Source organism: Siphateles boraxobius, unplaced genomic scaffold (genome assembly GCF_051911475.1).
Source record: "Siphateles boraxobius isolate OS27281-9 unplaced genomic scaffold, OSU_SipBor_1 41, whole genome shotgun sequence".
NCBI lineage: Eukaryota > Metazoa > Chordata > Actinopteri > Cypriniformes > Leuciscidae > Siphateles > Siphateles boraxobius.
In genome coordinates, this window is record NW_027509042.1 from 1,662,501 (window position 1) to 1,688,642 (window position 26,142).

General features: G+C 36.7%; 2 protein-coding genes across 5 annotated transcripts in view; one reads left to right on the forward strand and one right to left on the reverse strand.

Moving 5' to 3' along the window:
• rtf2 (replication termination factor 2) overlaps positions 1 to 26,142 on the reverse strand; it is a 40,112-nt gene that overhangs the window by 1,942 nt on the left and 12,028 nt on the right. Inside the window, exons 6-8 of the mRNA XM_077197722.1 lie at positions 5,366 to 5,479; positions 5,099 to 5,150; positions 353 to 427 (exon numbers count right to left, since the gene is read on the reverse strand). Coding sequence (XP_077053837.1) covers positions 353 to 427; positions 5,099 to 5,150; positions 5,366 to 5,479 — 241 coding nt within the window. The remainder of the gene's footprint in view (positions 1 to 352; positions 428 to 5,098; positions 5,151 to 5,365; positions 5,480 to 26,142) is intronic.
• On the forward strand, positions 4,844 to 24,945 carry gcnt7 (glucosaminyl (N-acetyl) transferase family member 7). Of its 4 annotated transcripts, XM_077197719.1 has the most exons (5): positions 4,862 to 4,922; positions 11,483 to 11,587; positions 20,989 to 21,969; positions 22,348 to 22,443; positions 23,692 to 24,945. In XM_077197719.1, exons 3-5 carry the CDS (start codon positions 21,024 to 21,026, stop codon positions 23,937 to 23,939), a joined length of 1,290 nt encoding a protein of 429 aa, XP_077053834.1. In that variant the 5' UTR covers positions 4,862 to 4,922; positions 11,483 to 11,587; positions 20,989 to 21,023; the 3' UTR covers positions 23,940 to 24,945. The 4 variants fall into 4 exon arrangements, with proteins under 4 accessions (XP_077053835.1, XP_077053834.1, XP_077053836.1 ...); XM_077197720.1 differs by lacking the exon at positions 11,483 to 11,587 and having other exon boundaries at positions 4,844 to 4,922; XM_077197721.1 differs by lacking the exon at positions 4,862 to 4,922 and having other exon boundaries at positions 11,473 to 11,587.

Here is a 26,142-nt window from a genome sequence, read left to right on the forward strand (position 1 = left end):
GTACATACTGCCTACTATTTATAAATAATATGTGAACCAGTATGCAATGATAAATGTTTCACTTGACCTGACTACGTTGAGTAATCTCAGGAATGAATGCAGTTGCAATATATTTATTTCGAAATGTAAACTGCAACAGATTTCCATGAGGAGTTTTCCTTTCCTTCCTCCTAAACGATGATGAAATACATCACATGAACATGTATTCATTCTGCCCATCCGGTACAGATACAGATTCCTCATTTCAGAAACCAACACTTACATAATTGTGCTTTCTAAACCATTTACATATAGTTCAATCTAAAACGTAAATCTAGCCACAGCCCTTCTGTACCCTGGCATGCTGGGATACCTGATGCACTGCCGTCGTCTCCATTCAGTGATGTAGATTTAGTCTCTGAATCGTCTTTGGGTAAATCACAGCTTTCTGCCATTATGAGAGAAAAGAAGAAAAAACAAAACAATTCAATATTAATTAGCTTCGCCAGTTTAGTAAAGTACTAAAAATAAGTAGTTTAATCAATTATATGGGAAGTTTAAACAGCATAAAACTTTTTTTTTCTGAGAATACGCATGATAATAAGTTTGAGTTGATGCTTATGGATACTTTCGTGAAGTCTCATTCACAATGTATTCTATACAGCATTTTGTTAAAGCTCATATTAAATTATTACAATTTAGTTAGCCACCCACACTGCATGTCTATTTCAAATAAATTCATACATGTTCATTTTTAATCGAACATCCTGATGTTAAAAAAGCTCACGGACATATTATTCATCTTCTACCCTCATACAGTTATGCAGCCCAACACAGAAAACATACAATATATATATAAATGATCCAAGACATAACAGTAGGATTTCAGCTTAAATAAAATAACAAGAGCGTTTTGTCAAACTGTATCACATCATAACCTTTATTAGTTAATGGGCACTCAAAACATGGCATTGAACTTTGATCAAATGCTCTGTTAAGAACTATTGAACTGTGGAGAAGTAATGACTTATTAATAAATGCAGCCTGTATGGCTAACTCATTTATCCATTTCCAGGGTGTGTGTGGGTTGGGGGTGGGGGGATACAAATATATGTAAATATACAAAGATATATTTTCAAAAAATCTTGCTATTTTTTTTTTGAAGAAAATGAAACATGTCCAAGACAAGTTTTTCCCCTCTCTGTATGCATCTATAAAATGTTATGGATAATTACTTCTTTCCCATTTGATTGAATCTGTATTAGGATTTTATCAAAGTGTTGCAAGTTATTAAAGTATGAACTTGCATGAATTTTTTTATCCACACTTTTAGGTTTTGCTTCAGTATGAATCAGGCTAAAGCAACATTTACATGTGAAATTAGCTCATGGATAATCAATCACAAGTACACTTTACGTTAGTCTGATTTATGCTGAAGCAAAACTAAAGGGTGGATAAAATACATTTCTGTTAATATTGACATTTGTCCTACACTGATAATTCCAGTCAGTTATTTCAATGCAAAGTTTAACCTTTATTCAAGCCTCACATATTTACTTATACAGGAATGCTATGGGTTCAATAAAAGTACTTTCCACAGAATCTGTGGCATCCTGTAAATCACCACAGACTTCATTCTGAATTGTCCCTCAGTTTAGTAAAAATGCACTTAAATTAGAGGTCTATGGGGCTTTTTTTATTTTTTAGAAAAGTGAAGTTCTTATGTTGTTAAAGCAGTGTTGAATTTGTATCTATAAAGACCCTTCTGGTATCCTTGGCTTGTGGGTATTGTACAAAAGCTACCGTGTTCACAGACAAGATTAACAAGCAATTTTCTAACACTAATCCTATTTTAGTACATAATATGCTTAGGTTTTGTGGCTATACAAAAGCCACAAAAACAGAAATTCATCACAAGCTTTACTTGGGCCCAGTTATACATTTGTGAAGTGGTTACCTTGAGGTTTAACTTGCAGAGTTAATTAAAGTCTAACTTTATTCAATAGAACAGAGGTGGACTTGGTTTAAGATCATGCCCTTAACAGTGAGAACGCTAATCTGGTCATTAGCGTTTACTTTGCCATTATACACTACCATTCAAAAGTTTGGGGTCAGTAAGATTTTTGAAAGAAGTCCCTTCTGCTCACAAAAGGCTACTTTTCATTGATAAAAAAGGGGAAAAATGAACATTGTGAATGATCACAACTTAAAATAACCGTTTTCTATGGGAATGTAATGTAAAATTCAATTTATTCCTGTGATCAGAGCTGACTTATCTGCATCAGTGTCACAAGATCCTTCAGAAATCATTCTACACTGAACATAATTATAAACGCAACACTTTTGTTGTTGCCCATTTTTCATGAGCTGAGCTCAAAGATCTAAGACTTTTTATATATGTACACAAGAGGCCGATTCCTATCAAATATTATTCACAAATCTGTCTAAATCTGTGTTAGTGAGCACTTCTCCTTTGCCGAGATAATCCATCGACCTCACAGGTGCGGCATATCAAGATGCTGATTAGACAGCATGACTATTGCACAGGTGTGCCTTAGGCTGGCCACAATAAAAGGCCACTCTAAAATGTGCAGTTTTATCACACAGCACAATGGCACAGATGTCGCGAGTTTTGAGGGAGCGTGCAGTTGACATGCTGACTGCAGGAATGTCCACCAGAGCTGTTCCCCGTGAATTGAATGTTTATTTCTCTACCATAAGCCGTCTCCACAGATGTTTCAGAGAATTTGGCAGTACATCCAACCGGCCTCACAACCGCAGACCACGTGTAACCACACCAGCTCAGGACCTACACATCCAGATCTTCACCTCCAAGATTCTCTGAGACCAGCCACCCGGACAGCTGCTGACACAATCGGTTTATATAACCAAAGAACTTCTGCACAAACCGTCTCAGGGAAGCTCGTCTGCATGCTCGTCGTCCTCATCGGGGTCTCGACCTGACTGCAGTTCGTCGTCGTAACAGACTTGAGTGGGCAAATGCTCACATTCGATGACGTCTGGCATTTTGGAGAGGTGTTCTCTTCACGGATGAATCCCGGTCTTCACTGTACAGGGCAGATGGCAGACAGCGTGTATGGCATCATGTGGGTGAGCGGTTTGCTGATGTCAGCGTTGTGGATCGAGCGGCCCATGGTGGCGGTGAGGTTATGGTATGAGCAGGCGTATGTATGTTATGGACAACAAACACAGGTGCATTTTATTGATGGCATTTTGAATGCACAGAGATACCGTGACGAGATCCTGAGGCCCATTGCTGTGCCATTCATCCACAACCGTCACCTCATGTTGCAGCATGATAAGGCATGGCCCCATGTTGCAAGGATCTGTACACAATTCCTGGAAGCTGAAAACATCCCAGTTCTTGCATGTTTGGGATTATTTTTTTATCCACACCTTTAGGTTTTGCTTCAGTATGAATCAGGCTAAAGCAACATTTACATGTGAAATTAGCTCATGGATAATCAATCACAAGTACACTTTACGTTAGTCTGATTTATGCTGAAGCAAAACTAAAGGGTGGATAAAATAAAATTCTGTTAATATTGACATTTGTCCTACACTGATAATTCCAGTCAGTTATTTCAATGCAAAGTTTAACCTTTATTCAAGCCTCACATATTTACTTATACAGGAATGCTATGGGTTCAATAAAAGTACTTTCCACAGAATCTGTGGCATCCTGTAAATCACCACAGACTTCATTCTGACTTAAATTAGAGGTCTTTTGGGCTTTTTTATTTTTTTTTTAGAAAAATGAAGTTCTTATGTTGTTAAAGCAGTGTTGAATTTGTATCTATAAAGACCCTTCTGGTATCCTTGGCTTGTGGGTATTGTACAAAAGCTACCGTGTTCACAGACACGATTAACAAGCAATTTTCTAACACTAATCCTATTTTAGTACATAATATGCTTAGGTTTTGTGGCTATACAAGCTCATCTGCATGCTCGTCCTCATCAAGGTCTCGACCGGACTGCAGTTCGTCGTCGTAACAGACTTGAGTGGGCAAATGCTCACATTCGATGACGTCTGGCATTTTGGAGAGGTGTTCTCTTCACGGATGAATCCCGGTCTTTACTGTACAGGGCAGATGGCAGACAGTATGGGTCATGTGGGTGAGCGGTTTGCTGATGTCAGCGTTGTGGATCGAGCGGGATGCTCTGGATCGGCGTATACGACAGCGTGTTCCAGGTCCTGCCAATATCCAGCAACTTCGCACAGCCATTGGAGTGGACCAACATTCCACCGGCCACAATCAACAACCTGATCAACCATGCAAAGAAGACTGCGTGCGGCAAATGGTGTTCACACCAGATACTGACTGGTTTTCGCACCCCCGGGCTTTGAGCTTTGTCGGTTTGACTTTGAACAGTGGAGTATGTGTTAACATGAGACTAGCGCGATAGAATTTGAATCTGAATTACTTTCAATCTTTCAACACAGCTGTCTTGATGATGCAATGCCGGTAAAGCCGGTGTGAATACAACTTTTACACAAGGGAAAGGGGCTGTTTAAAAAAAGAGAGAAATTCACCCACTGGAATTATGTCTATAATGCATAACTAAACATTCTTAGAAAACTTTGCTCTAACAACAAAACCGAGATTTTAGGCAGAACTTAACTGGATTTTGTATTTTTGTACACAAAGTCTTCTGAAGCCAAATGATAAGTTTTGTGGAAGAAACGGATGAAAGTTATTCGTTGGAAATCTGTCTGAGTTCTAAAATTCATTCATGTATGTGTTAAAAAAAGGCTTCTTTAGAATTGTATTGCTCAATATATTACATCACAGAAAATTAGAGGAATCGAATCTTGCAAGTCACATTATTTGACAAAAGAGGTTTGAACTCTCTGGTGGAACAATGATTATTTGTCAGTGAATAGAAGAAAGAAATTAATAAGGGCAAGGAATGAGAAACGGGTGAGTAAAGGATATTAAATTTCATTTGAATGAACGTGAGTGAACTTTTTCGTTAATTTTGGCTAAGGATGAATGACGTCACTGATAAGCATTCATTTGTACAAGAAATACTGATCAGAAAGTCGGAACTTTAATGTGATTTATAGGCCTAATGCAAACCTTATGTGTTACTGTACCTGCTGAATCCTGCTTCTTGGAGACTTTAGTATCTTTGCTCTTCTTTGATTTCTGCAAAGTTAGAAAAAATAAGAATAGTTTTTAACACAAAAACAGTGCTTTTAAAAATGAAGTGAATGTTTTGTACTCGTTCAGTCACGTCCTCTCCTCTCAGTGAATTAAATTACGGATATGGGTTTGCATTAACGGTGGTTTACAAATCTTATTTCCCATCAAGCACATCCCAAACACCACTGTAATTCTACACCAGCAAGGCATCAGTTTACTTTGGCAGTTTTAGCCTTCGTTCGACGCTCCTCCATGGCCTTCTGCAGCTTCTCCACTTCTTCTTTAGTCCCATTCAGAACCACCAGGTCGTCTTCTTTGAAAGGATCTCCACACTTTAAAAAAAACACACCAAGAAAATGAAAACTTAAATGAATGAATAATTTAATTATTTAAATAAATGACTATTTTTAGCACAAAAAAACATGTATACATATTTAAAAATAATAATAAAAACTAAATAAAATACCATGGTTTACCTCAATCATTTCTATCAACCACTGACATCACTGTGTTCTCTGATACAACTAAAGTGTTTGCATTTTAAGGTTTGACTAGTTAGTTATTAGCAAACTGTAGAAAAATTACACAAATCATGACAATTAATGGCTCGAGGCATTAGCAACCTTTACCACTGTGCTCAAACTTTGCTAAAATGTTGTACGAGACTAAATGAGGCGTATGATTCATTCAAAGTTATGCTATTTACACATGAAAATATATTCATGGCACTGTCTTGGAGAGTAGAAAAATCAATGGCATTATAAGGGATTTGCATTGCATTTTAAAACAGTAGAAATGATAGAGCAATCAAACCTGGGTTAAGATCTAAGCAATGGATAATACCGCTTCACTGGAAGAAGACGTAACCTATATGTCTTATTTGCAAAAGTCACTGGCACACAAACATTGATAACTACTGTAAAACAAACTTCTGCTGAAGGCGATAAGATGATCCTGTACTTTGGTGAAAATAGACATAACTAGTTAACCCTTTGGACATATCTACTCTCAGACTTTATTATTTTCCACACTAGTAGTACAAGTCATCAAAATATTATAAAATGGAAGTATATGAATTCAAAATGTAATAATAATATGTCACAAATCAGGCAAATTTCGATTTCAATAAGGTCAAAAACCAAAGGTCATTCACATTTATTCAAAGTCAAAACATTTCATTGTAGCTGAATGTGTTTAAAAATGCCATAGAAAAACAACTAGCCTAACTAATATAAATTGAGCTTTATTTGAAATACACAAACACTTAGTAATTAAAAAAAGAACAAATAAACATTAGCAATCGCACAAATAAATACAACTGAACAAAGATACACTTGAAATAAGATTTTCAGGTATTCAGGTACAGAAACTGTATTCAAATGTAAAATAACACTGCACTTTGTAAATAAAATACAGTTTTACACTTTGTACATTACAAATACAGTTATTCAGTCAAGATCAGCGACTGGACTTCCGGTAAAATTGTGGTAGGGCTGCACGATTAATCGCAATTATCCCGATATCGCACTTAAACCGATTTGGCTTAGTGCGATTATTTCTTTTGCGCAGCTTGTCAGTGAAGCAAGGCTCTGTGATCAGTAGTAAATGCATTTCCATATGAAAGCACTGCGAGTTTGAGTCGCTTATAACGTGCATTTGAAAAAGCAACTGGGCATTTGTACGGCTTGTTGTTCCTGTAAGGTTTTAGTTTATGTTAATCTGCATCAATGCACTTATGTTGTTTATTATGATTGGATCAGTACATTTAGTTCTGTAGACATGTTGTTTATTATGATTGGATCAGTACATTTAGTTCTGTAGACATGTGAACAGTTTATTTCCTGATTACATGTCCAAGCTTAATAAATCTGACTTAAATTTTACGACTTGGAACATATCAGGCATGAATACTGTAATGAAGAGAAATAGGATTTTCTCTCATTTATATATAGATATGCTCCGAATTTTGATGATCATAATTTCTTCAGTAAAGTCTTTGCTACTATTCCCCCCTCTTGAAGATTACGCATTAATTATAGGTGGGGATTTTAACTATTTTGAACATCTTTTGATAGATCCTCAACCAAAGTTGTACAGCCCTCTAAGGCCGCTTTAAACATTCACAATTTCTGTGAGCAATATAGGTTTCTGGACCATTGGAGATTTATTTTCCCTTCCTCTGAAAAAGTGTTTTCCTTTTTTCCACTTGTGCACCACTCCTACAGTTGTATAGATTATCTCTTAGTATATAAGAGATATGATATATCCTCTATTACAACAAGCACGTATCAAAGTATTGTCATGTCTAATCATGCACCGTCTTCTTTTCTACTCAGTTTTCCCCTGTACTCATCCTTTAAGCCATGGAGGCTGAACCCCCTGCTTTTGGCATATGGAGAATTTATTACTTATCTAAATAAATAGATCGAGTTTTACATACAAATTAACGATTTGCCTGATAGTTCAAGGTCTATATTGTGGGAAGCATTGAAAGCATACATGGCAAAATTATATCTTTCTTTTCTTATTCTAAAGAACAAAGAACCATGAAGCTCAAAGACACTTAAGATGCAATTAGCAGCACAGCAGTATGCCATAGCTACCTGACTTGTATAGAGAGAGACTGCGTCTTCAAACTGAATATAACTTTCTGCATAACTCGTATGAAGAAAAAAGGTTGTTAAAAGACAAGCTCTCAATTTGACTGGTTCCGCTTCTTGAGGCAGATTATAATGAATCCTTTGCTAGTGGATCCCTTCCTCCAACACAAGCTTCACTTTTTCTTCTTTGAAAAGATCAAATGATTCTACCCTTTGTCAGTTTTACAGGTCATTTTCACTTTCATTTTTGAATGTTGACTTTAAATTATAGTTGGAATAACGGGCTCTATACTCATTGCAAGGACTTTGGCTAATATGTTAAAGTGATCAAATGGCATTTATTCATAGTCGTAAGGCTTTTAATCATTTGCAATGTCTTTATAATGTTATATACACAAATACTGAGCCAGATGAATATGAAGTTATAATCTCTCTCCATGCTAAAAGGTGTTCAACAGAGTAGAGAGGAAATACCTCTAACACTCTTAAACAGTTTGGCTTTTCAGAAGACTTCATTTCTTAAATTAGGTTGTTAAATGCTTCCCCAGTAGCTTATGTGTGCACAAATAATATTTCCCTTCGCAGAGAGTCACCAGACAGGTTTTACAATGGTATTTCTTACAGTACAGTTTAAATATTGTACTCATTTGTTATCATAACAAGTTAACCAACATGAACTAATAAAGAGTAAAATATTTCTACAGCAATTATTTTCCCCTTTGTTATTTGCAATTTCGATTAAACCCTTGGCCGTAGCACTTTGTCAGTCTGGTAGCTTAAGGGGTATTACTCGGAATGGTATTGAGCATTAAATTTCATTAAATACAAATTATATTTTGCTATATGTCTCTAATCCCGATTCCTCAGTACTCCATATTATCTTAATTTTAGAGGAGCTTGGAATTCTCAAGATATAAATAAGCTCAATTCATAAAAGTGATTTATTTCCAGTCCGTCTCTCCGCATAGGTCGTTCCTCTATCCCGTTTAAAGTGGTACATGAGGGTTTTAAGTACCTGGGTATACAAGTCACACGATCATTTACTGATTTGTTCAAAACTAACTTTTGCCCGCTCTTAGGTCGTTGTAAATATGATTTTATGAAGTGGTCCAGCTTACCTTTGTCTTTACTGTGTTAATCTAGTTAAAATGTCAGTTTTGCCATACTTCCTGTATTATTTTCAAATATTATAACTTTTATAAGAAAGAGTTTCTTTACTGAATTAGACAACTTAATTCCTTCCTTTCTGTGGGAGAATAAAACCTCCTATATCAGAAAGGCCTTTTAACACATATAGCAAAATATCTGGGGGAGTTCCTAATTTATTATTTTATTATTGGGCAAGATTGTATACTAGACCCACAAAGTACTCCACTGTGGGTGCAAGGAGAACAAACATGTAGTACATTTGGTTATTAGTTTGCACTTCACTCCTTTTGATAGCAAACATATATTAGATCTCAAAATCCAGTAGTTGCACACACTATAAAACATTTGTCTCAGTTTAGGAAGCATTTTGACTTGCAGGCAGCCTCTATTTTGGGCCCTATTGTTTATTTTCTCCATCCTATGTGGATTTTGCTTTCCGTGTTTGGGAAGAGAATGGGATCAGGCTTTTGAAAGGTTTATTATTTTTAATAAAACTTTTGAAGATCTTGAATGTTGTTTTGCTTTGCCAAGATCCTGTTTTTTTTCAGATTTTTGCAAATCAGAAGCTTTATAAAGAAAGGATTTAACTCCATTCCAGGGCTATTCCCTTCCTCGCCCACTGAAACGTTGCTTGATTTAAATCCAAACAGCAAGGGGCTCATTTCATGTACATACTCTATTATATCCTCTATAGATCCACCAAACTTAGATGGTTATCGAAGGGCCTGGCAGAGTGATTTGGGCATAGACTTTACAGAGAGAGAATGGGAGAATGCTCTGGGCCAGGTACAATCTTCATCTCCCTGTGCAAGACACAGTCTAATCTAATTCAAGATACTCCAAAGACAAACTCAAAACTAGCTAAGATTTATCCCAACGTTAGTTCTGCATGTAATAGGCGTCCACATTCACCTGCCACAACAGCTCACATGTTTTGTCCTATAATAATATCTATGTAATTCCTATTAATCCTGACTTCTTAACCCTTGTGCATCAATTAAAAAAAAAGTTACACATAGCTACATAGAGGACAAAAATGTCCACGTCAAAAATCTGTTATGAAAATTTGAATCATGGGAGCACAGACTTAAGTTTGGTATCATTTTATAGAAGACCCTTGGCAGATTCTTGCTGAAGTAAAAAATTAAGTAAATCCCCAAAAAAGTAATATAGGTTTAAGTTTATGAAAATTATTTATGAACATCATTTTATATAAAATATATATTTTATGAAACAATTTGTAATCTAAAACGGCTAGAAAATCAAAGCCATAAATCTTAATAAGTTGTGTTCCAAATTTGAGGTTATTATCTCAAAAAATGAGCTTTCGGTAAGATTTTGTTTGGGCGCAGTAACAGATTTTCCCCATTGGGTGCCAGCAAAACTCCACTGCTGCACACAGAAATTGGATTTGTTATTTCCAGTTAAGCTTTTCTCTCTCAATATTACAAATACACACACATTTTTTTTATAACACACATACTAACCACATTCTGACATCCATACCAACACACCCACACAAATATTGTTGCACAATTTATCCAATTGGCTCTATAATATGCCAAAGCAGAAAACAGGAATAAAAGCGAGTATTTGCTTTATAGGCCAAACCTGGAAAAATGGACCACCTGATAAAAAAATAGTAAAAATTTAAATTTTGAAGCCTTGCCAACAGAATGAAAGCCTCTTAACAAAGATTGTATCATTTTATAGTTAAATGGCCCTGTGATAAAAAAAAAATTTGCAGTTTCAATGGGGCCATTTTTGTCCAAAAGGCGCTGAGAGGGAAATTTTTTTGTACCTAGTGTAAAATAGATTTTTCAAAGGAAATGGGGGTGAAATAGTAAAATTACAATAAAAATACACACCTGTGGCAAATTTTATGCAGTTAGCATTAAGACAGACAAAGTTATCAAAAAAACAAAACTGAAAAAGCCAAAAATGTCCACAAGGATGCACAAGGGTTAATAGCAGTTTTTGGCACTAGGCCTGAGGGCATAGAACTTAGGAAAGACTAAGTCATTGCCTTTACTTCTATTTCGGCAAGGCATTTAATTTTATTACAGTGGAAGAGAGCTGATCCTCCGACACACAGTAAGAGAACTCAGTTCAATATCCCACCATATTCAGTATGAGAAGTGGCTTTCTGTGCGAACTTTTTGGATGTGCTTGCAGCACAGAAAACAGCACGCGAGTCTTCTTGCGCTTGAATGGTTTTAAAATGCACAGAAACTAATCGATAAGAGAAATCCAATTCCTAAATTTAACTAAGATTCCAGAATTGGAATTGAAATTATATTCCTAACTCTAGTCACAAAACGGGTCAAAGCAGATATGAAAATGTCGTACAAAGCAGGTATACCTGCTATGCCTGGAAAACTGAACATTTTTTGCACCAATGACTAAGTTAACTGAAAGCTAAATACACACACACACACACACACGAATGATGTGAGGAATTCTGCAGCAGCCATTGTCTTGCACACTAGCAGTTCTGGCAAACACAAAAGCGCTGATCAGCAAACACAGTTGGTGATCGGCTCTTGGGCTCACAACAGGTCACATCCTTTCTCTCTCGGTGCTCAGGTGGGAAAAACAAGGAGGTAATGCTTCTGGAATCATATTTATCTGGAAACCAAGTGCCTGGCAAAGGGTACAGGAGGCGGAGAGAGCAAACGGAGAAGCATGAAGGTAAAAATGGAGAGAGAAACAAACCTGCAACACATATGCTGAACAAATGATACTAAATCTGGGAGATGCTTTAAAACTAAACTGGCTAATGCTTTAAATGGTGTCCATTTCAGTTTCATGTTGAGTTTACTTTCTTCCTGATCATATTGTATTATTATTTAAATAACCTTTATTTTACCAGGAAAGAAAGCACAGTGAGATTAAAAATCTCTTTTCCAAGAGCGTCCTGGGTATTCAATTTAGTCAATGCACATTATTCCAAATTGGTTTGTGATAATTTAAATTTTGGTATTTTATTTACACAGAGCTAATTTATATGGGCAGCTGAAGTAATTGTATGGTATATTTTTACAGGGCTTTTTTTAAGCTTGATAGTCCATGTTCACATTCAAATATCAAAGAATATTGACATAGTTTTCATTTTATGCATGAAAGCAACTATTCCTTTAAGAATCAAACCAATTAGCAACTAATTCCCCAAAGCCATTCACTAGGCAACTTGGCAAGCCTGAAACCATATAAAGTTGGATGTGGATAGACCAGTTCTGCTCAACACAACAGGTTACAGAACAGGTTAGACATTGTCAATATTAAACTGCCGTTATGTTACAATCATTCTTCTGAGACAAGAAATGTGGGAGTGATAAAGAGCAAAAGATGTGTAAATTACTGCTTAAGCTGGACCAACCATTGTTCACCTCCTTACGCTCCTCCTCTCACGGGGAGTGTTACCGAGCAGCCACAACACACAGTCGCGGGAGGACAGTGTCGACATCATAACAACAACGGCTCACACCCAAAGCGATTTCCTCTCTTAGAAAGGCAGATGCAGCGACAGTAACTGGAGCAAGTTAGATAGAGGTCATGCAGAAGTCGGCGTCCCCGAGTACTTCTGTGAATACTTAATCACATTTACCATTAACAGGAGTGGATACGGCTTGAGCTAAAAGGTAAGGTCACTGAGTCATGGATTTATTGGGCTGTGTCTAAAAACACATGCTTATGTTTCAGAAAACCAAAACGTGTAGAAGACAGACTGTGAAGAGTTTTTGTTTTCCTTGCAAATACAAATAAATCTAATAAAAAATAAGAAAAAAATCAGGCATTTAATTTAATATATAAAAATACATAAAAATGTTAATCTGCATTTAAAGGCTGGTTATATACTATAAGTAAAACGACAAACCGAAAACCTGTTGAAGCATAATGTCTTTTAATCAGCACATTGTTACCGCATGAAAATGATACAATTCTGCTGATCTTTGATTGTACATTTACCTTTGTAAATTTATCAGGTGCTTTACAAGTCTGTTTGATATCTAACAACTACTCAGACAGCTAGAAAATCACATAGATCATGTTTCAATACAAAACACAGAGATTGCATTGAATAGACAAACACCTGTGCTGTGCTAGAAGTATGGTTTTTATTGGTAAAGTAGCGTTGTCAAAAACATAAATATTTTGATATGTATATCTGAAACGGTTTCAATACTCCTTTTCTGTAGTATCGATACACTGATACCAGCTGTGCATTCTCGCTCTCTCTTCTCTCCGATGTCAAATTGACACACACCAGCCTATAATTACTCATTGGTCTCATTCACTACGGTTGAATAGTGCTTGTATTGCGCATAATTTTAGTCATTCACGCAAGTTTCGCGCGCGCACCACTGATCTATATAAGTGGCACTCCTATAAAGCCGCCCCTTAAACAGATTGTGAGGACAAAATTTACTTATTTTTCATGGCGTATTGTGCTTAAATGGTCAAATACATATCACAAATGCCTGTCTTGCTGAGCATTCAGGTAAATACAGTCAGCTTTGGAACGTAAATAGTTGAAAAATAAATCGCATGTTGTGTAATTACCTACTAAACCATTTGATTCCTTTTATTTATGTAGTATTTCTTCCCTGAATATACAGTCAGACCAACCTGAAAAAAATTTAAGCCATGTTTACTTATTTTGTCTCTTTATTCTATAGTATTTATTTGTGCTATCAATTGCAATTTGTTTATTTGTTCTAATTTTATTACTAACTGCTTACTTGTCTTTTTTGGAAAATGTAAGTCAACGATTCAAATAAAGCTTTACTTTGTGGCGTTGAAGCTTAAAATGACTTATTTTTGAAACTATAAACATTTGCTTTAGATGTTTCAATTTACTGAGCAACTATTACAGAAAAAGGGAATTTGCAAATGCGTGTTTCATAGTGGTGTTCTCAATTTAAAAGTGTCAAAAATGAGGGTACTTATGCTTTCTACAAGACTAAATTTGCAAAACCCACAGTTTCCTTCCTTCAATACTAATGTATAAGCAGAGTTGCAACTCTACATAATGAGCAGCAGAAAGCAATAAGAAGAAAAGAAAAAAAAAGTTTGGTTCCGGTTGGTTGTCAGTTGTGGTCATAGCTCGGTAGGGATTTTTTTTTTTCTCCAGTGGCAGCAAGGGATAGGAAGGAAATTATTTTATTTTTTATTTTTATTTACAGTAGCGATTGATAAGCTACTCTATTTTTCATAACATAGCCTACCTGTACATGTACTCTACCACCTTATGTGTCCCAGCATGTTACACACACACACACGCTGATTTTAAATGTGTGCTTTGGGGCAAACGGGGTTCCCTTATTGTAAAGTGTTACCGATTAGTTATACACCGATTCAAACGTCTTGTGAGTTCAGTGTTGGAAATATCAGTTGTTTTAACCATTCATTAAAACGAACCGGTTCAAATGAGCCATTAGTTTGTGAATTAGACGTGTCATTATCGGACGTGTGCGCGTTGTGTGATTATCCCGGCGGTTAGGTATGGGATCAATTTCCCGCCAAATGTATTGCGGCCACGGATCAAATATAATAAGCGTGAATCAAAAAATAACAAGCATGAAAAAAAACTTTAAACACATTGAAAAAATATTTTTTACAAAACTTAAACTTGTGTTCATGCTTTCTTTAAAATTATGTTTTCCTTGGTTTTATTACTCTGTACTTTGCGCTCTCTTTAATTTTCTGCTAATAATTAATTTTTTTGTATGCTTGTGCTGTTTTTCTCTTCGCTCTTCTTTCCATGTTCTGCGCTTGCTCTTCCAAATGTTGCATTTCGGGTTTCAAGTAAATTAGGACGGGCTTAAGCGTCACCATTGGTCCGCTAGTTCTAGATTGACAGCTCCTCCTCTAGCCAATCAAACGAAGGGGGGAGTTAACGTTACTCCAATGCGACTCGCGCTACTGATGCTCACTCGTAGCTACAGGTGAAGATAACCATCACTCAGCTGGCAAAAATCTTTCCGTGGCAGGACACCGTTAAAGTGTATCATGTGTGCCTGAAACTCGACCTGTTACGTCTACCTGGCGATCCGTTATAGTTAAATTCGTCACCCTAACGACGACGACCTGTCACAGTTGTGCCTGTCTGATGATCCATCATATTCACCTTTAATGCCATGGCCTTACTTCTGGACCTTGCACTGTGAGCGTCGATCTCCTGCGAGCCACACAACAGTGTTTCATTAAAGAATTCCTGATTTGAACGTGAAGTTTGAATGAATGACTCCCTCATAAAGACAGTAACTTGCCACCACCTACTGGCCGCTTTACTTTCATATTTAATCTATGACATGGAAGGGCAATGTCGGTCCTCCTGGGTACAGAGTATAGCTCCTCCAACCCTAATCAAACACACCGAAACCAGCTAATCATCATCTTTAGGATTATTAATACTGCTATGTTTTTATCGGAGTTGACTCTAAACTCTGCAGGACAGCGGCACTCCAGACACGATGTTACCTATCCCTGATCTTTTCAATAATTTTCATGTTGCTGTATTAAAAATTTAAGCTATATTTAAAATATTAATCCTAAAGTAATATGCAATTATGTAGCTATGTAAATGAACACAATAACTATAATAAATCACTGCATATCAAATCCACCTGGTTTCTGTATTCTCCTCTGTACACTATCATTTTCATTAATCTTTTGTCAAATGGTACATCTAGTCTAGAATTAATTTACCAGGCTACCTAGGCTATATGATCGCTTGACAACAACAATTAAGAAAATATTTGAGGATAGCGTATTTAACTGTAACGGATCACCAGGTATATATATATTATTTAGATCCATTAGAGACAAGGCATACAGTGCAAAAATTATATATATATAAAGGTAGGCTTTGTGTAGCGTTGAACGGCCAAAGTCCTAAATTCTTCAGACGGGTAAAATGGCCGTTTTTAACTAAATTTTTGCAAAGAAATGTAGTGTTTCAAAACTGCATGATGTTTTAGAGCTGCCTTAGCATATTAACTTCATGAGCCAAGTATTTGTTTAACACCAATTACCAGTGTGCGCATTAAAATGTAGGCTACCTCAAAAAAGAGGAATTTAATTATTTGTATGTCAAGAGTTCAGATAGCTTTACTGCTTAAAAGTCCTTGTAAAGTTTAAAATAAACTTGTCTTCCCCTGTACGAGTGAGCATCAGTAGCGCGAGTCGCATTGGAGTAACGTTAACTCCCCTCTTCGATTGATTGGCTAGAGATGGAGCTGTCAATCTAGAACTAGCGGACCAATGGTGACGCTTAAGCCCGTCCTAATTTACATGAAACTCAAACTGCAACATTTGGAAGAGCAAGCGCAGAACATGGAAAGAAGAGCGAATAGAAAAACAGCACAAGCGTACAATTTTTTTTATTATGAGCAGAAAATGAAAGAGCGCAAATCACAGAGTAATAAAACCAAGGAAAACATAATTTTAAAGAAAGCATGAACACAAGTTAAAGTTTTGTGAAAAATATTTTTTTATGTGTTTAAAGTTTTTATTCATGCTTGTTATTTTTTGATTCACGCTTATTATATTTTGATCCGTGGCCGCAATACATTTGGCGGGAATTTGATCCCATAGTAAGGACATCCCACAAGATTTGTGTCATCACAGAAAACATTTCATCACTGGATAGTTTTTTCGTTTATTTAAAGTGTGGTTTATATGTCAGCTGAATGTGTGGAACGCTTTTCAGAGAAGATAAGGCAACGTATTTTAGCAAAATTCCCACCCAGTGGTAATTCAGGAAAAAAGAAATTTCCGAATGCTCCACATGAAACTTTAGTCTTCCGACCTTGCCATCGTGTCGATTTATTTTCATTAATATGTGCGAGGGAGAGATTGCAAGACAGTGCTTAGTTTTGAGATGGTGAAGCCTATACTTTCGCCTGGCTCCGCATAGAGAGCCAGGCGCGACCGGGGCTCTCTCTTTATCTCTGCTCGTTCAGTTCATACGCTCTGTCACAAGCGCAGCAGTGCATCTACATGACAACAACGATGTGTGAACGCCCGTGGCTGCCTTGTTTGTTAGCATTGCTGGAGGACAACAGGCTATACAAATACGGTGCTGTACAAAAACATAAATTATAGTTCGCCTCAAAGTTTTTTATTTGTGTATTTATTTAATTTGTATTATTTCTTCCCCAAGCTCATAAAATAAATTTGAGTCGCACATAAATTGACAGGGTCGGTCGGAAACCGGAAACAAATTTTTTTTTTTTGTTTATGCCTAATAAGCATTCTGTGCTTATTAGGCATTAACTATATTAGTTAATCCTTCAATAACAAAATGTATTGATAAAATAGTTTAAAATGATTTAAGTGTAATCAAAAAGGTCTGTCACGTCATCCCTCCTCCCTTCATCTCCAATATTTGATTTGTTATTTTGTTCATCGCAGAACACCCTTACTATATTGTGACGTACACTATCGGTCAAAAGATATCAGTATATTAGAATAATTTCTGAAGGATCATGTGACACTGAAGACTGGAGTAATGATGCTGAAAATTCAACTTTGCAGCACAGGAATAAATTACATTTTTAAATTTTACAATTTAAAAAAAAAAATAGAAAACAGTTGATTTAAATTAGAATAATATTTCACATATATTAGTGTATTTTTAATAAAATAAATGCAGCTAAAAAATCGTAATTATTCCAAACTTCTGTAGCGAAACTCAGCCATCTTAAGTGAAACTTAGTCACACCTTCTAAATAAATGTTGTCATTTTCACTACGCCATTTTTTCAGTCCTCTACTAGAATCCTCCTTTAAACTAGAACTCATTTTGACAGTGATAGCCATGTCTTAAACTTCTAAACACTACATCATGCTGATAGAACAGTTTGTGCTTTTCATTCTTCATTGTGCCAATGGACCATGTCAGCGTGCTATATAAGCCCCTGTGGGTTCATTAAGCAACTTACATTACCAAGACAAAACTGATATCCACCAGACCTCGTGGTGAACGCAGCTCTCTGGGGTGCTATTAAAAGGAACCCCGAGGATTTCTGTGCTTAGAAAAGAGTGACACAACAGAGTTATATCCAGGGGACAAGACGTTTGTCCTCTTATTGAGATATGAAGGCTACGATAGGGTATTTTATCACTATGAGTCATTATGAGAGATATAAATGCTCCTGAGTAATGGTGACACCCTGTTCAAAAATACTGCAGATGTTTCTTCATGTATTTACTTAATAAGATGATTACTTCTGTCCATGAATTGACAAAAAAGCTTAGAGGGGAGCAAAAACACGTATCTACTTTAAAGCTGCTAGGGAGTTTAATGTTCATTATCCACCTTTATGTCATTGTCTGAAGGCATAATCAGATGATTTTATTTGTTTTTTGCATGTTTAGATGTTTATTAGCTTAAATATTTTTTTTTTAGAAATGACTTAAAAGTTGATTATAATTTCACTTTTCTAACTTTATACCTGGCTCACACTACAGGATTTTTAGGCCGATTTATTCACGATTTTCCCCTCCCGAGAATCGGAGAAAAAATCTTGTTGAGGACCTTGATCGGTTCTGATGTTCGGCGCAGATTATCTGGTAATGTGAGGCGTTCACGGATCGAATCTTACACCTCCCGATCTACTCTCACACAAATCTGGCCCGTCCCGATCATATCAAACATGTTTGATATTTAAGATTTTAAATCGTGATAAGCAAGGCTGTGATTACATCAGTACTGTCACAATAGCCAATAAGAAACAAATAGGGCAGTCGTGGAGAAGGAATTTCCCTTGAAGTAATTTTGAGTGACTCAAAAGCGTGATATGCGGTATTATCTTCATTTATTTATTTAAGCTATGTATTGCTAAATAAAGAAGTGTTACTCTGTGGTCAGCAGGCACGCAGACGAGAACATGTTCAGTAATAAAACCGAAACTAAAAAGCATGTGAAGGAAACAGACGACACCATGCCAAAATAAGGGTCCACATAATATAATAACAGAACATACACCTGACAATAAGCTTGTTAGACCATTGTTATATAACAATTAGTTCCGATCCTCGAATCTCACTTTACGAGAGGCTTTCTGCTGATATTTCACCAGTATCAGCATTGCTCGTCTCTGCGTGTTATAGACAGGCCGTTAAGCAGTGTTACAAAGAGTGAGAGTTGTTGTAGTACAGCACATTTGGGAGTCTGCTCAAGCGGTCGCATCTGTCTTTTCAGATCTTTTGCAATACAGTACGTAACACAGATGCCATAGCATGTCACTCTCCCCTTTTCCACCAAAAAAGAACTGGTGCTGGTTCAAAGTTGGTTCAACTTGCGAACCTTCTCAGAACCGGTTTGTTTTTCCACTGACTAGAGAGCCCAGCGAACGACGTCGTTACATCACTGTGTACGTCGCCATACGTCTTAGCTAGAAACGCTTACGCCAACTTCAAGCATAACAATTACAATGGCTGACTACATCGTCTTTCTGCAAATGTTTCTCCCGGCTTTGCGATCCTATATTGGGGTCAGAAGAAGGTGTTTAGAACACATTTGTGTTAAAACTCCGCCCCCAGCCCCCGACGTAAGCATGACGTGGTAAAAGAACAGTTCTAGTCCAGCAAAGAGTTGGTGCCGCTTTGGAACCAATTTTCCTGGCCGAGAACCGGTCCTTTGGCTGTTGAAACACAAAGAACTGGTTCGCGAGTAGGCACCGGCTCCGAACCGGCTCTCAGAATGCTTTGGTGGAAAAGGGGTATCTATAGGCATCTTACAACAGTTCCCACACTAGCAATTTATAGATGATCAAGAAAGAATATGCTAATCAATGACTTGAAGATAGTTAACTCCACATCAGCAACATAAATTCACCAACTAACCATTCAGTAACATCCTGTTGCATTATACATGTTGTCAATTCTTCTTGAGTCTCTCCATCATTGTCCGACTTCGGTTTGAACTTAAAAGACAGAACGGTTTCTGACATTTTAGTGCGTGTCTGCAAGCTGCTAACACACGAGCTGTTGTAGCTCCGCCCTCTGTGCTGGGAGCAGAAGCTCATTTGCATTTAAAGGGACACACACAAAAGGCCGCGTTTTTGCTCACCCTCAAAAAGGGACAATTTTAACATGCTATAAAAAATGATCTGTGGGGTATTTGAGCTAAAACTTCACATACACTGTGGGGACATTAGACTTATTTTACATCTTGTAAAAAGGGGCATTATACCACCCCTTTAAATGAAAAAAAAAAAAACCTTGGTAACACTAAAATCGTATAAGTTATATTAATGCATTTAACAAAATATCAATACTTTTACAGCATTTATTAATATTAATGTAAGTTACATATATTAGTATGCACACAATGGTAACATCTGAAACTTTATAAAGAAATATAATGCATTTTGAATGAATAACGTAATAAATTAACGTAAATTGACATTTACGATTAACCAATATTAAATTAACCAATATTATGTAAAAATATAAACAAAAATATGTATTACTACATATGCAATGCATTAACTAACGTTAACACTTTGTAAAGTGCTACCAATAATGTCAAACTTTTATTTGTTTAAAACAATGTTTTGGTAAAAAATTGTATTATTTGAGCTATACAGTTTAAAAATTTGAGGTCAGAATGATTTATTTTTCTTTTAAGAAAATGTATGCATTTATTCAGCGATTAAACTGATCAAAAGGGACAGTTTAGACATTCCATGTTTCTTTTTTCATGTTTCTTGAGAATCTTGTGACTTATAACTGGAGTAATGATGCTGAAAAATTAAGCTTTTCATCACAGGAATAAATTACATTATAAAATAGAAATGGAAAATACAAAATATTTAAAATTGTAAATAATATTTCACAATATGACAGTATCACAATATTTTTTTCTGCATTTGTCATTTTATTTTAAAATATGACACTTTAAAAATAATCTTACACAAACTTTTGAACAGTAGTGTATTTAGTTGTCTAAATTGTTCCTTAAGAGTTAGAACTACTATTCTTATATAGCAATTCATATTTCAATACAACTACATATATTTATACTTCCCCTAGTTGAGATAATTGCTTTTCTGATTATTTTGCTCTTCTGTTCTGTTTTAGGAGATCTATAGCTGCTTTTCAGATGTTGGACTATTATGGTCCAGCTTGAGAACACCAAGTGCAGTTTTCTCTTCTGCCTTGGAATCTGTATCCTAATATGTTCTGCCATCTACCTGAAAGCCAATATATCCAATGTACCTCTTCCTACAAATGACAGCCAATCTCTGCCAGTCTCCAAGACCTGTGACATTCTTCCACCTGCAACTTCTGGGTTTAAATGGCAGCGAAAAGACTGTAAGAAAATTAGCTATGAGCCTAAACCAGACACAAACTGCACTCTTTTGCAGTCAGAGCTACACTTTATAATGGCACCGCTGAGCAAAGAAGAGGAAGACTTTCCTTTGGCTTTCATCATCACCATACACAAAGAGCTGGAAACGTTTGTGCGGCTACTGAGAGGCATCTACGCGCCGCAGAATGTCTATTGCATTCACGTCGACGATAAAGCACTAGAAGAATACAAGACAAGCGTCAGAAACCTATCTGAGTGCTTCTCAAATGTCTTCCTGGCGTCCGTCAGCGAAAAGGTGACCTATGCCGGCTTTTCCCGTCTGCAGGCTGACATCAACTGCATGAAAGACCTGGTGAAGTCTCCCATAAAATGGAAAAGAGTTATAAATTTGTGTGGCCAGGACTTCCCCACCCAGAGCAACCTGGAGTTGGTCCGGTACATGCAAGGATCTGAATGGAAAGACAGGAACATGACACCGGGAATCAAGCAACCACCCACTATGAAGCACAGGACAGAGTTTCCATATGTTGAGGGAAAGGGCATCCATGTGGCACAAAGGGCCAAAGGTCCGAAGAAGGGACCACCTCCACATAATCTGACACTTTACTTTGGGACCGCTTATTACTCTTTGACGAGACCGTTTGTAGAGTTTGTCCTCAGCGACCCCGTGGCCAAAGACTTGCTGGAGTGGTCTAGAGACACCTTCAGCCCAGATGAGCATTACTGGGTGACGCTAAACCATATGAAGGGTAAGCCAAAATGCAATAATCAAGTCAAGTCAATTGTTTCAAAGCAGCCTCACAGCTATAAACAGGAAAATAACATCCAATGATGCAAATTTCATCAAATATGAGACAAATTCTGCCATAAAGTAGCTCTAAAAAAGACAATAGTGTAATCATACAGCTCAATTTAGTTCAAGTGTTGCTCTCATGTGATAGTGTCAGTGTAGACAATAATCATAACAATGGGTGGTTTTTAGAAGCGCTGTTGACTCCATGTTAGTTCCAGCAAGTGATTTTAAAAATCAAGCAATATACGAGAAGTAATACTGATGACAGAAAACTGTTCAAAAGCATATAATCTCCAAATCATAAAACTAATTTTCAATGTTTTTTTTTTTTTAGAAGCACCTGGCAGCCACGTAGACGGTGGATGGGAAGGTAACATTCGTGCAATCAAATGGAGGGACCAAGAAGGAAGTGCACACGAGGGATGTAAAGGTGCAAACACTTGTTGACTAAAACATTGGATTTATATCAAGTGATGGGAATCTTTAGGCACCTCACGATCCGATCCGATTCCAGATTTACTATCAGCTTGCGCAAGCACAAACCCTCCTTTGGCGTTAATAAACTACAAGTCAGGATTTAATAGAGAAACGCAGTGAGAAAGTTGATGAAAAGGTGTGGACAGGTATTTTTGCAGCTGAACTTGTTGCACATGCATTTGTAGTAGTTTCCCGTTCATACGGCAAAATAATGGGCGGAGAGCATTTAAATAAATCCTGCAACGTGATTTGCAGTAGTAAATTTGCAGTATTATTTAACGCCACAAAAAGCACGTCTTAAAACATTTTGCGCTAGACATGCTGCTATAGGTGCTATAGGAGGAGAAACCACAAGAGAACAAGAGCGTGTGAGAGACGGGAGACTTTTCTCCACTCGTGTTCATTTACATGGAATGCCAGAGGAAGACGTTATCCGAAAATATCGTTTGCTAATCCACGTTATTTTTAATCTGCCGTGCATGTTGTTAGTAGATTACCTGCAACTATTATCATCAGCTCTTTTTTTTTTTAAGTTAATTTGCGCTGCTCTTGGTAGACTGCGTTGGTTGTAATGGAAATTAGCGGCTGCGTCTGTGATCTTTAATTTGTGCATCATTAGAAGATTCACCGCAGAACTTTCCACTGCTATCCGTTTATGAGATTGCGATCTCTTGCTAATTTGCTCCGTTTAGTAAATCTGGCCACAAATGTTTTGTCCTGTCCTTAAGACATAAGTAAAAACTTTATATACATTAATTTTGCATCATAAAAGCATTTGGTGATGCAAGTGCATTTAACCGCTTAAATGCAGGCTTAAGTTTTTGTAGGTGATGCATTAGAGAATCATTTGCTCCCAGCCATATTTATCTTAATATTTAATCGAGTCCTTTGAACAGGTATCATAACAATACAACTTCCGGTTACCCTTAATTTTAAGGTGTCATTGTTAGAGTGTAATTATATATTTAAGTACTCGGTAATATTAAGCAACTACATAGGATTAGGATTTGGTTGAAGGTTAGTTGCATGTAATTATGCATAATTTAATTTTATTACTACGGTAAATACATGTAACATGTAACAAGGACACTTAAAATAAAGTGTTACCCAACTTCCCAACAACAGACTTTATTTTCCTGAGGTAGACATAGGGTTGCAATTTCATGTGAATGGATATCAAAAAAGCTGTTTGTTTCTACAGGACAATACATCAGAGATATCTGCATTTTCGGGATTGGCGATTTACCATGGATTATCAAAAGAGAGTGTATGTTTGCTAATAAATTTGAGATCGCAAGCTTCCCAGAGGCTGTGGATTGTCTGGAACTGTGGCACAGGCATAAAGTTCTCCAGCAAGCTTCTGTTCCCATTCAGCCATCATGGCGTCTTACCACAGAGATGGAAGTCAGCAACAGCAATCTCACTTTAACACCCGAGGACTGTGTCTGACCAAGCATCACAGAAATGACAGAGAAAAGTCACAAAGAAAGAGAATTTCACACCATTTGGAGACTGTTCAACTTCTGGATGCTCACAGCATTGTACAACATCAAAAGACAGTACACTTCAGTTTCCCTTGAAGTCAAATTACCATCACCACATTTCCGTGGTAGAAATGAAGGAAGGATTAACAGAAACATTTTCTGCTTAAGAGTGTAAATGTGTCATGACAATATTCACGTCACATGTCAGTGCAGCTCATGATGTTTAAATGTTGTAAACACTGATTGTTATGTAAGTGTTGAGTAATGTAACTGGGGTACAGTTAGTAATAGTTCTATTTATTTTATTTATTTACATGCTATGTAATGCACTGTTTCTCAATTGGATAAACTGTAGAGGAATAAAGGCATAAAATTCCTTTGAAATTGACAAATCTCTACAAAAGAAGTGGATTTTGTGAAATTGTGATTTCAACATTGTTAACGCTGTTATTCAACTGATGAAAACCCAGCTGACCATTTCCACTGTGGTCTTAATAAATGTGCCTCTTTAGAGTAACTTGGAGCCAATGCGAATTACTTAAACTAGGCGACGCTGACAGAGGAACATAATAAAAATAAATCTGTATTGTTTGTTTTTCTCTAATACACGATGGCCACAATTATTGGCACATTATTTCCCCATCATATCTACACTTTTGTAGCACATCAGGGTCACTAGGAACATGAAATTATCCAGCCATGACATACTGTTTCACATACAAGGAAACACAAAGGCCGAATTCTCTTAATCCTCCATCACAATAAGTAAAAACCAAATAAAATAGCTCTGATGTGCAGCAAAAGATTGTTGAGCTTTACAAAATAGACAGTGGCTGTCAGAAAATAGCTAAAGCATTGAAAATTCATCAGGGAAATAATTAAGAAGTTCTAATCAACAGGAAATGTTACAAATCTGCCTGGAAAAGAAGTGTGTCTGTATTGTCTTAATGCTCGGCAAAGAGTTTAAAGAAGTACAGCATTCCCAAGGTTAAATATAATGCTGGATCTACATGGTAGAAATTGGTGAAATTGTGGGCCAATTTTTCTGCCAGAGGTCCTGGACATCTTGTTCAGATACATGGCATCATGGATTCTATCAAAGACCAAAGATAAAAAAAAAAATCTAAATTTTAAACTCTGCTAGATATCTAATAATGGGCCATGGTTGGATCTTCCATCAGGACGATGATCCAAAACAAACCTCACAATTAATAAAAAAATATTGGTCACTTGGTCAACCTAAACTAAAAAATAATAAGGTTCTGCCATGGCTATCCCAATCCCCTGACCTGAACCCTAGAAAACTGAAGAGGAATCAACAAGGAATTGGGAATTTGAAGGATCTGGAGAGATTATATATGGAGGAATGGTCTCTCATCTGTTATCTTAGCAAAAGGAGGTTGCAAAAAGTATTGAATAAAAGGGTGCCATTAATTGTGGCCAACGTGTATTAGAGAAAACCATGTTTCATAATGAGATTTTACCCCCATTTTCAATTGTTTTATACTTCAATGAAAGGTTAGATTTTGTGAATTTTTAAATAAAAGATCAAAATTAACAATGTGAATCTATTTTCACAGGCTTCTTTGTTCATATTTACCAAAAGCAGCCCTAGCTGATGCTTTACTAAATATTCATACTTTACAATAAGATATCATTTTCACCAGGTGGGCATACAGCAAGTGATTTCTGCTGATATCTGGGCAGATTTCCCTGATGTTAAACAGAATGAAAATTTTGTCTACTCAAAAGCTAGATGCGTGTAACACAATACATAACCACAGGTTATGATTAACAGCACCTAGTATAGTTAAACATTTGCTTGGAAATGGATAACCATTATGGGTTTATATTCTATATTCAAATGTTGCTGAATGTTTGTCCAAGCACAGCACAACAGGCACGCTCCAGTCCGCAGGCTTGGAGAAGAAATGGACTTCAGGATGCAGTTCCCCTATTTCCGCCTTAATGCTTGGATTAATTGAGACAAATGCCACAGACAAACGTCAGAAAGCTGAGCCTGAAAACAATTAGACCGAGGCAGGGGACTGTGAGGTTAATGATTCACTGCTGAGAGCGAAAGACAAGTCGCACTCATTAGCCACGGTCCAACTCCGTCCAATCCCAACCGCAAACACACAATAGAAAGTGCACACATTACGAGATGA

Excerpts from the sequence above, each read along its gene's own strand:
- gcnt7 (XM_077197720.1), top strand. The coding sequence starts at position 21,024 with ATGGTCCAGCTTGAGAACACCAAGTGCAGTTTTCTCTTCTGCCTTGGA. Across the intron at positions 21,970-22,347 it reads GACGCTAAACCATATGAAGG|AAGCACCTGGCAGCCACGTA; the intron begins GTAAGCCAAAAT and ends TTTTTTTTTTAG. Across the intron at positions 22,444-23,691 it reads TGCACACGAGGGATGTAAAG|GACAATACATCAGAGATATC; the intron begins GTGCAAACACTT and ends TTGTTTCTACAG.